General features: G+C 46.6%; 1 protein-coding gene across 1 annotated transcript in view; it reads right to left on the bottom strand.

The window, feature by feature from the left end:
* Positions 1–12,049, bottom strand: part of LOC112676739 (small G protein signaling modulator 1) — a 51,291-nt gene that overhangs the window by 18,662 nt on the left and 20,580 nt on the right. The window contains exons 11-13 of the mRNA XM_049102130.1: positions 9,767–9,912; positions 5,664–5,792; positions 805–987 (exon numbers count right to left, since the gene is read on the bottom strand). Coding sequence (XP_048958087.1) covers positions 805–987; positions 5,664–5,792; positions 9,767–9,912 — 458 coding nt within the window. The remainder of the gene's footprint in view (positions 1–804; positions 988–5,663; positions 5,793–9,766; positions 9,913–12,049) is intronic.

Here is a 12,049-nt window from a genome sequence, read left to right as displayed (position 1 = left end):
CTTTTTATGATCTGCGTTCATGATGAGAACGTGCCCAGCTCAGCCTGCCGGAGGGTGTGGAGCACAGCCCACTCACCCCAGACAGGTGAGAGAGCCCAGCAAAGAGCGACAAACCTTCCGGCTGACCAGGCACTGACAGCAGGCACAAGGATGAGCCCTGCCAGCCCCACTCTGAGCAGAAGTGCTCAGCTGAGCCAGATGGTGAGGACACATTCAGTGTTTACTGTGAGAAGCCATTGACTTTTGGTGGCTGCTTGCTATGCTATGCAGTATGATTGCTGGCAACTGATGAGTGTACGTCACTGGTGAAGAGAATTAACTTTCTTCTCAGCTCCTTCTTTGGGATGCTAAACTGGAGGTTCTGTGAGAGCAGAGACTCAGTCACTGGAGTGTTCCTGGCATTCCAGGATGTTCCTGATGGTCGCCGGCACATAGTGGGTACTCAGCGAGCGTTTGCAGATCACATGAAGGTCTAGCTCTGTGCTAGGTGCTTTGTATGCACTACCTCGTGTGAGCTGCACACACAAAACCTCCCCTATGCAAATGACTGTTTCCATTTTATAGATGTGGAAACTGAGGCCCATAAGTAAAGGTGCTTGCTTGAGGCCCCACAGCTAGGAAATTGTGAGGGTGGATTCCGATGCAGGTCTACCAAACTCCACAGTCACCTCCCACCCAAACACTAGGGGTGTGATTCTGCCTCCAGATGCCCAGCCATCACCATCCCTGCAACAGCTAAACAGAGGGGATTCTGGCCTTAATCACCCCCCGCCCCCGTGCTCCCGGATGTGTGGTGCGCATCACCTCATTGCTGATGGTGGAGTCCCGGTGCATCATCCGGTGCAGGTGGCTGTCCAGGCTGGCCCCTGATGAGCATTTAGCCAAGGCAGCTGCATGGGACTCCCGCTCCCTCTGCCGCACGATTGCCTCGCAGCCCAGCCATTCAGCCATGGTCTGTGCATAGCACGCGTGAATCTGCTCATCCACCTGCCGGGACAGAGGCAACACCACCCTGGAGGAGAGCCAGCCCAACCCAAAAGAGGACGCTGGCTCTGACCTGGGGCCCTCAGCCCTGGAGACACCCAGCCATCATTCATGGACATCCAATGAACACTGACTGAACACCTACTATGTGCAGGGCGCTGGCTAGGCCCTGGGGATACACAAACGTGTGAGGCTACTTCTCTCTTTCAGTGTTTGCTTCCTCCCTTATATTCATTCATCCATCCATTCATTCATTCATTCACATACACATTCAAATATCTGTGGAGCGGGATCCCTGGGTGGTGCAGTGGTTTAGCGCCTGCCTTTGGCCCAGGGCGCTATCCTGGAGACCCGGGATTGAATCCCACTTCGGGCTCTCGGTGCATGGAGCCTGCTTCTCCTTCTGCCTATGTCTCTGCCTCTCTCTCTGTGTGACTATCATAAATAAATAAAAATTAAAAAAAAATATCTGTGGAGCTTCTACTCTGCCAGGCAGTGTACTAAGTCTGGAGGGTACTGAAGGGGGACTGGAGAAAGGAAGTTTCTTTCCTTTCTTATTACCTTCCTTCTCTCCTTCCTTGTCCACTCATTTACCCATAATTCGGGAAGCACCTACTATGTGCTAGGTACCACGCTAGGCATAGGGAAAACAAGACGAGCAGAATGCCCCACTCCATTTGTCCATCCACTCACTCCCTCCACACATGTACTGAGGGCCTCCCATGTCCCCAATGTGGGGCCAGGTGCTGAGAATACAAAGATGAACAAAACCAATGTCTCCCCTTACTCCAGCAGCGGCCTTATAGCAGTGCTATAGATTTCAAGTATTTTTCTTGTGCTGTGTCAGCAGACAGGAGAGCAGCTTGCGTTGCTCCTGATACACGGCCCAGGTAACAGGCTCTGTGTTTGCCAGGCCTCTGGGCATAAATGGGGGCAGACAGTCTGATCTAAGTAAGGATGTGGACTGGTACAAAGGGGAAGAGAGAGGGCAGGGAGCCTGCCCCATCGCTGGGCTGGGAGCGGTGGGGAATCATTTAGTTATTCAGGGCTTCCAGAGAGAGGCTCGAGGTAGCCCCAAGGCTACCCCAAACCCCAAGGCGTGTCCTCCCATTCACTGACCACCAGAAGGTTCAGCCCAGCACACCTCCACGTTCTCACTGCTTTCCTAAGCTAGGTTTCCACGATCTTGCACCAGGATGACCCCAATAGTATCCTTCCCAGTGCCTGCTTGTCCGAGCTTGGCCCCTCCTATACATTTACCCCTTGGCAGCCTCCTCACCAGCCCCACCTCTCACTGTGGCCCCCACCCTCCTGTCCTTTATGTTCTCCACCACCACGCACTTCCTACCCCTCCCCACACAAACCTACACAGATACCTGCACACAGCATCATGCACCTGTCTCCAGGCTTTGCTCTTGCTGCCCCTCTTTCCAGAGGCCCTTTCTCATCCCACTTGCCTGGAAATCAAGCAGGGAGCCTTCGGCAGAGGTGCCTCCTAGGAGCTCTTAAAACCTCTGGGTTTGCCCCCTCCATCTGACTCTGCACAACCCCCACTAAACTGGCAAGGACCTCGTCTAATGCACTGCTGGGTCTCTGGTCCCGAGCACAGGGCCTGGTACCCCCAGAACAATGTTCCTGTTTGCCAGGAGCCCACCAGGCAGAGGGTGAAGCATGGTAGGGGCCTCATGCTATCCCTGGGATGATTTTAGATCATCGTTCACTGGCATGGGTTCTTATACAGAATCACAGTGCGATTTCTATCTTCAGCTCCCCTTTAACTTTTAGGATTATGGGAAATGTCAGTCTGGTGCTATAGTGTCTTGAACACCTCCTATAACCCTTCATAATCCCCTTTTTAACAAAGAGAGAGCAGTCCTAAGGTAGGCTACAGCATTTATGTGGAAATGAATTATAACCTTTTGTCATATCCTATTTATTTTTATGGTCAGTTTTCCATTGATGGCAGGGATATAAAATATTTATTTATTTATTTTTAAATATATTTTTAAATTTAAATTCAACTTGCCACATATAGTATAACACCCAGTGCTCATCCCATCAAGTGCCCTCCTCAGTGTAAAATACCTTTTTAAATAAACTATACTGGGACACCTGGGTGGCTCAGCGGTTGGGCGCCTGCCTTCAGCTCAGGCCATCATCCCAGGATCCAGGATCAAGTCCCACATCGGGCTCCCTGCGAGGAGGAGTCTGCTTCTTCCTCTGCCTATGTCTCTGCCTCTCTCTCTCAATCTGTGTCTCTCATGAATAAATAAATAAATCTTTAAAAATAAATCAATAAACGATATTCACAGTGAGTCAATTTACTGACAAATATATAATAGCACAGGTGGTATTTGGATATGGAATGTAAAATGCCATGTTTTGAACTTAGTATGAATAAAAAAAATGTAGAATATCTCAATAATTTTTATGTGGATTATACCCTGAAATGGTAATATTTTGGATATGATACGTTGGGTTAAATAAAACATATTGCTAAAATTAATTTCATCTTGATGAAATGATTTAGGACCTCCCCCCCCGCCACATACACTCATACACAGGAGCTAATGCAGCACTTGGTGAAATCTTAGTGGGGTCTGTAGTGGAGCCAGCGGTATGCTGATGCTAACATCCTGGTTTTGATAATGCCCCACTGCTCTAGGAGATGTTTCTATTGGGGAAAGCCAAGTGATGGGTATGGCATGGCCTCTCAATTGCACTTTTTGCAACTTCTCATGAACTAATCATTTTTAAATATTTAATATAGAGCATCTGTTTCTTTCTACTTTTCAAAATGGGACTATTAAAACATTAGCTAAACATTTAAGATTAACATATGTGCTCCAGTGTAGTTATCAGTTGAGGATTACTCATTGCAGGGTGGGATTAGATCAACGGAACAGAATGAAAAATCCACACTAATATGACCATCTGATTGCTGACAAGGACACCAAAGCAATTCAATGGAGGAAGGATAGCCTTTCTGTCAAATGGTGCTGGAGCTACTGGACATCACAGGCCAAAAAATGAACCTTGACCTAAACCACTCACTCTATACAAAAATGAACTCAAAATGGATTACAGCCTTAAAGGTAAAATGTACAACTATAAAACTTTGAGAAAAGAAACACAGGAGAGTATCTTTGGGACCTAGGGCTAAGCAAAAATGTTCTTAGACTTGACACCAAAAGCACAATGTATATGAGGAAATATTGATCAACTGAACCTCATCAAAAATTTAGAAATTTGTTCTGCAGAAAATCTCATTAAGGGAATGAAAAGACAAGACATAGACCGGGAGAAAATTATCTGCCGGTAAATGGCCATTTATCCAAAAAAGAAGGAGTATCTAGAATATATAAATAACTCTCAAATAACGGTAAAAACCCAAACAATTCAGCTAGAGAATGGACAAAAGATGCGAACAGACACTTCACCAAAGATACACAGGTGGGAAGTAAGCATGTGCAAAGATGTTTGATATCACTGACTATTTGGGAGATGCAAATTAAAACCACAATGAAATGTCATTTACACCTGCCTGAGTGGCTAACATAAAACACAGCAATGAGACTAAAACCCCAGGGCAGATTCAGGTGTGGATCACTCCAATATTGCTGGCGGGAGTATGAAATGGCTCAGCCACTGCAAAAGCTTCAGTTTCTTCCAAAACTAAGCATTCACAGCGTGTATCCCAGCAATTATACTCCTGAGCACTTAAGGACGACTTACGCTCCCACAAAAACATGAATGTTCACTGTAACTTTATTTGTAATAGTCCAAACTGGGAAACAACCCACCTCTCCACCAACAGGTGGATAGTCAACCTGTGACATACCCAGGTCATGGAACAGCACAGAACTCTTAGCCATAAGAAGGATAGATTAGGGGATCCCTGGGTGGCTCAGCAGTTTAGCGCCTGCCTTTGGCCCAGGGCATGATCCTGGAGTCCTGGGATCGAGTCCCACGTCAGGCTCCTGCATGGAGCCTGCTTCTCCTTCTACCTGTGTCTCTGCCTCTCTCTCTCTGCATCTCTCATGAATAAATAAAGAAAATTAAAAAAAAAAAAAAGGACAGATTACCAGAGGATTATGCTGAGTGAAAAAGTCAATCCCAAAAGGTTGTATACTACATTCCACTTACACAACATTGTTGAAATGACAAAATTGCAGGAATGAAGAACAGACTGGCTATTGCCAGGTGTTAGGCTGGGAGGTGTGGCTAACAACAGAGCAACACGAGGACCCTGGTAGCACCGGAGATGTTTAATATGTTGACTGCGGTGGTGATATACAAACCTACACACAGATAACACTCACATGTACAACACACACACACACACACACACACACAAATATCAATGCCTTGGTTGATATATTGTATTATAGTTTTGTAAGATGCTACCATTGGGAAAAACTGGATAAAGGATACATGAGATCCTTCTGTACTATTACCCGTAAGTATGTGAATCTATAATTATCTCAAAATAAAAATTTAAACAATGGCATCTGGGGCTTGCATTGTATTTCTACTGGAAAGCACCGCTCTAGAGCTTCCTGTTCCCCCACATCCCCATGCCCCATCTTGGTCCAATACAGAACCAGAGCACACCCAGCCCCACAGTACCTGGCTCCTTTTGTTGCCAAAGACCCCACTGCCCACTGGGGGCAACCAACCTCCTTCCTTTCTGTTTCTGTCATCCCGAACTGGTAGTGGCCTAGGAGGAAGGGCCATACGGCCTTGCGGATCTCTGGCTGGATGCCCCCATAGTAGATGAGGCGTAGCAGCTCCTGCTCCTCATATCTCTGTGGTAAGTGGGAGGAAGTAAAGGGTTTGGTTAACAGAAAACCAGAAGGTGGACTCTGTGACCTGGCAGGCCCACTCCTCAGATCTGGCCTTTAGAGATCATGGTGTGAATAAGCAAAGCCATCATGGCATCATTTGGGAAAGCCCCCAACTGCCCGCTGATGGGGGAACAATGTATCCCTACATAGGAAAAACCAAGAAAGAGTAGAAAGGACAGGAGGAGCATCCACGAGAACTTACGCAGAAAGATGTTCAAAGTGTAATGTTAAGTGGGGAAAAAAAAGCAAGGTGCAGAATATATCTAGTGTGAGCCCATTTGTTTGCAAAAAACTCCAAAAGGTCAGTACAGAATGAATTAACATTTCTACTTAACTTTTAGTCAATTTTGCACATTGTGTTGATATGGCAACATCATCTCAAAATTACTAATCTTGACACAGCTCAAAGAAAATTGTTTAAAAGCAAATCAATCCAAAATGAACATTTCCAGCTGGTTCTTCATGCACTAATAACTTCTGTGTACACTATGATGACTTTAACAACTGTCTGCTGTACTGTCAAATAGCCTTGCCCTCTTTTTAAAAATTCATTTTCAGGCAAAGGCTTTGGAGTTATAATTAGTCATGATAGGGGACCAACAGGTCTTAGCTGTTCATGTGTGTGTGTATGGAAAGTACCAATGAGGGATCCCTGGGTGGCTCAGCGGTTTGGTGCCTGCCTTCGGCCCAGGGCCTGATCCCAGAGACCCGGGATCAAGTCCCATGTCAGGCTCCCTGCATGGAGCCTGCTTCTCCCTGTGCCTGTGTCTCTGCCTCTCTCTCTCTCTCTCTGTGTGTGTGTGTGTCTCTCATGAATAAATAAATAAAATCTTAAAAAAAAAAGAAAAAGAAAAGTACCAATGACTGCTAGAAAGCTACTCTGAAGGGAAGTAGGGTTCTGTGTCATCCTATCTCCTTACTTTACATTCTAAAATTACAAGCATTACTTCACATGTTTTAAAGTAAGCTCTATGTCCAATATGGGACTTGAACTCACAACCCTGAGATGAAGAGTCACATGTTCTACTGACTGGGCTAGCCAGGCGTCCCACTGATTCTAGATATTAATGCCCATCTTAGATATACTCAACCATAATGGCAAAACCAACCACTCTTCGTTTTTGTTGGAAATTTTAATTTGTATTCTGCAGACATCCTTGTCAAAGCTGTTTAAAATCAGAGGACTATTGGTGGCTGAGGCTATAAACTCTTCATCAAAAATCCACCTGCTTGGGTCCTGGAGCCCACAGGTGGACTCCATTTCCAGCCTCCCTTGCAGTTAGATGTGGCCATGTGACTAGGTGCTGGCCCATGGGATGTGACAGGATGTGATAGAAGTCATTTCCAAGCCAGAGCTTGAAGAAGCAGGTGTACTCCCTTCAGACTCTGCATTTCCCCTCTGCAACCTAGAGGCAGATGACCATGAGCCCCTGGAGGATCCTGGAGCCACAAGACTGAAAGAAAGACCCCTGAACCTCTGGTGTAAGGACAGATGCTCACTCCAGGAATCCCTACCCAGGACTCTTCAGTGAGCAAGAAATACACTCCATGGTGTCAAGCAACTGAAATAGTGGGGACCATCTGTTACTGCAGCTCAGGCCACCCTAATACAACAATGCAACCAAGAAGGGTAAAAATACAGCCAGTTTGTGAAAGGACTGTAAAAGCATTAGACAAAAAATATTCATTTTTGGCTACTTTACTTTTTCTTTTTTTCTTTTTTTATTTATGATAGTCAGAGAGAGAGAGAGAGAGAGAGAGAGAGAGAGAGGCAGAGACACAGGCAGAGGGAGAAGCAGGCTCCATGCACCAGGTCGCCAGGATCGCGCCCTGGGCCAAAGGCAGGCGCCAAACCGCTGCGCCACCCAGGGATCCCTACTTTACTTTTTCAACCAATTTGTCCTTAGACTAGTGCCTCTCAAACTGCAGAGAGCACTAGAAGCATTTGGGGAACTTTCAAAAAATATAAATTCTTGGGCTCCACTCCCAGAGATGCTAAATTAGTAAAGCTGGAGTGGAGCCTAGAAGTCTATAAATCTTTTGAATTCCTCAAGAAATGTGCACTCTCCCAGGCTGCCAGGGATTATGAACATTATGATTTTTTTTTTGAGAAAGTAAGCTAGCGTATCTATTTAAATTTTAAATGCATATCAATCAATTTTATTTCTAGGAATCTACCCTTGAAATAAAAGCACTAGTCAGAATGATATGTGTGTATAAAGATGTCGACTGAAGCATTGTTCAAAGTAATTTTTAAGAGAAGAAAGAGCCTAGATGTCTATCATTAGGGGAAGATTTAAATAAATTATGGGCTACTCATCTATGAGGTGCTAAGGATCTAGCATTCAATATTTCACCTAGAGATCTGAAAGACATCTTGGATATAAAATGAAGTTGTTGCTTAAAATACAAATATAATGTCACTTCATTTAAAAAAATAAGAATTTCAAATATATCTATGGATGTATAAAGCACAGGAAATATATGGCAGGGCCTCTATGTAACTGACATTATCATTAACTCAGGGGATCAGAATGAGAGCACTGTGGCAGAAAAAAAAGATATGTAAACAATTTTTGTTCTATACACCTGCATTCTTCATTGTTTGAGTTATCACAGTTAAGTAGGCATTCCTTTTGTCATTTAGAAAAATAGCTATTTTTGGAAAAAAAAAAAAAGTCAGTCAAACAACCCTTTTGCTTGTCCAGGTTTGGGAACCAGCTTGTTTTTCCCAAAGTCCTCCAGCATTCCCAAATTAATACATTGAATAGTACCTTTCCCCAGCATGAGGAAGCCAGCCTGACCCAGGTGCTCCTCAGCTTGGCCCTCCCCAGGACTCGGGTGGGAAGGCACCCAGTGGACTGAGCCACTGCATTCATATCCCACGTGGAGGAAATAGGTATCTCTTCTGAATGTCTGCTCCTGGCAGTGGTTAAACCAGTGTCTATCAAAATGGCTTCTGGGGATGCCTGGGTGGCTCGGGTTGGGCATCTGCCTTTGGCTCGGGTCATGATCCTGGGATCCGGGATCGAGTCCCGCGTCTGGCTCCATGCATGGAGCCTGCTCCTCCCTCTGCCTGTGTCTCTGCCTCTCTCTCTCTCTCTCTTTCTCTCTGTGTGTGTGTCTCGCATGAATAAATAAATAAATCCTTAAAAAAAATCACCTTTAAAAAAAAATGGATGGTCTTCCACCAGCCATGGGAGGTACTTTTTCAACAAAGGTCCCTATAGCCCAATTTGAGGGGCTGTTCCATATGTTCTCCCACACCCACACCGCAGCCCCCCAATTTCTTGAGAGCGACAAGCATAATCCCCTAGCCAAGGTTCTAGGAAGTTCTACAGGATTCAGAAGAGCTAACTCATCTCATTACCCAAACTATTCGACCATGAACCTTTTTTCAAACATGAACATCTTCCTTGTTAGGGACATTCGGCTTCTAATAAGAAAATCTTAGAAATCTGTCTCCAGGTGAAATATCTAATGGGAGGATTCTCAGGCCCCAAGGCAGAGATGGAAGAGTTCTGGATGGTGGTGGGCTTTTCTCCGCCCCACTGCCTCCTCTGACTTAGCTACTTTCATCATTCTAAGTAGTTCAACTGGACTGTAAGTCTCTTCCTGCTGAGGACTCACAGCACCTCCCATAGCACCAAGCATACAGCTGGTGCTTAATAAGTGCTTGGTGACAGGTTCATTCTTACTCCTTCCAGGCGAGCATGTGTACTTTCCATCCTCCTTGATCCTCACTCCTACAGGCAGAAGCGGGTTGTGGGTCTTGAACTTTCAAGAAAAGAGGGGTGTTCAGGTTGGGTTTGTAGAACCCAAAGGTGTCATAAGAGCCTTGAGGCCCCACAAGCAGGTGGGTCTACTGCTCAGATGATAAGATGGTCCCCCCACAGGCTCTGCCTCACGGCAGGCCAAGCCAGGCCAATCCTTACTGTGCTGTCCTGAAGGTACTGCTCCCAGATCCTGGCCGTCAGCCCATGCCCAGCATCACAGGGTGAGTCTGGAGACACGATCATGTGATTAACCAGGGCTGACAGGTGGGTCCTCACAGTGGACAGGTGTCTGCAGTAGGCAAGCCCTGGTGGAGGGAGGAAGGGAAAGTGCCATCATCCACCATTCACCCCCCTTGCCTTGTCTCACCTGCGATCCTAGTGAACCCTCATGACCTAGAAAAGTCCCATCATCCCTCCCTTCTTGGCGAGGAAGGGGCTCTGAGGGGCAAAATCACTTGTTGAGAGTTGTGTGAGCCTGGGGACATCTAATCACCTTTCTCAGACTGGGCCAGGGTGACATTACCTCCTCTACTGGAAGCCAAGGCATTTAATCTATGGACAGGAGGCAGGGAAGGGGTGGCAGGGAGCCAGTGACCCCACAGGCTCTCTGTGCCTCTGCATGCCTCTAATTCATCCCAAGAGAGGGGAATGGCAGAGGTGGACGACTCTTGTTCAGAGTGCAGTTGGATAAAGAAAGCCCTGGGAAATGCACCCAGTTTGCTTTCAAAGATGGCCCTGCACTCTTGAAGAAATGCCCGCCAACCCACCACCCTTCACCTGCTCCGCCCTGGGCACCTGGAGGGCACAGCACCTGGTATACAGGAGGCACTCACCAAATGCCAGCCTGTGTTTGCTCTGACTGTGCCCCCTCCCTCTGGCTCTCCCTTAGCAACTCCCAGAGAGGACCCTGGCCTTCTGGAGCCTAAGGACTCACCCCTGCCAGGAATGAGGGAGAGGAGGGGGAAGAGGTAAAGGAAGGAGAGAAGGGGAAGAAAGAGGGGATAAAGAAGAGATGGGGAGATAGGAGGAAGGAGGGGGAGGGGGAGGGGGAAAGGAAGGGGGGGAAGAGCGAGGAGGGGAAAAGGAGGAGGAGGGAGAAAGATATGGCTAACACTTATACAAGCACATACCACACGCCAGGGAGCAGCTCAGAGCTCACACACTTAACTCATTAAATTCTCATGACAACCATATGAAACAAGTACTCCTATCTTTTCCATCTTATAGATGGGGAAACTGAGGCACAGGCTGCTGTGTCTCTTGCCCAGGTCACACTGCTAGGAAGTACAGAGTTGGGATTTGAACCCAAGCTGCACAGCCCCAGAACCTGGCCTCTCAACCACCATCAGGGGTGAGTCATTGAATGTGATAATATTCAAGATCCATCTTGACCCCCCAACCCTTCCATCAGGAAGCTCTTCCACTTGGGTCCCATAAATACTCATCCCAGGCCTGCTCCACACCAGGCCCTCCATTAGGCAATGGGGAGGGGTGATAACAGAACAGGTAATAACCTTGATCTTGGGAGCTCAGGCTGCCTTGCCTCTCCAGGTGGTTGGGCACACAGTGGGTACTGCTATTCCCCAGGCCCATGTAAGACGTATTAACACTTTCCTGGAATCCATGAAAATACACATGGTATATACCCCCATCTAGGCCGGGAGGCTGGGGAAATAAAATGTGCTAAGAATCAGTATAGTAGAGTTAAAAAACAGCCTTTGTGGTCAGGCAGGCCTAGGCCTGAGTCCCAGCTGTCCCGGATTAGCTGTGTGACCCTGGATAAGTCACTTGCCTCTTTCTGCCTTAGTTTCCTCATGTGTTAAATGGAAATCATCAGAATTCCTCTATTTAAGTTTTGATTTTTAACTTCTCCTTACTCTTCTACTTCTGTCCATAAGTGAGGGGAACTGACTTTTACTGAGCTTTTTTGATGTGTAATGCTAGGTGCCAGGGGATTTATACATGCTTCTCATTTAATTCTGAAAACAGATCCTCTAAGTGGGTACTGGGGATACAATGGCGATTAACTAAACCCCTGCCACTGAGAAGCCCCATCGTTTGCTGCCCTCTCTTAGCACCCAGAGATAACATTTATCCCCAATCTTTCATTGAGGAAGTTGAGGCTCAGGCAAATCCACCAAACTTCACTATAACTAGATGCATCTAGGAAATAGAGGAGCCGAGGTTCACGTGCCAAAGGCAGGCTCCTTCTCCTGATACTGCTGCTTTGTGATAGGCATTCAGTTAACACGCCCATAGGGACACCTGGGTGGCTCAGTGGTTGAGCATCTGCCTTTGGCTCAGGTCATGATCCCGGGGTCCTGGGATAAGTCCCACATCAGGCTTCCAGTGCTTTTCCCTCTGCCTGTGTCTCTGCCTCTCTCTCTGTGTCTCTCATTAATAAATAAATAAAATCTTTTTAAAAAATCACACCCATAGACC

This window comes from Canis lupus, chromosome 26 (assembly GCF_003254725.2).
Source record: "Canis lupus dingo isolate Sandy chromosome 26, ASM325472v2, whole genome shotgun sequence".
Taxonomy (NCBI): domain Eukaryota; kingdom Metazoa; phylum Chordata; class Mammalia; order Carnivora; family Canidae; genus Canis; species Canis lupus.
The sequence above is the reverse complement of the archived record's forward strand: the minus strand, read 5'-3'. Positions and strand labels throughout refer to the sequence as shown.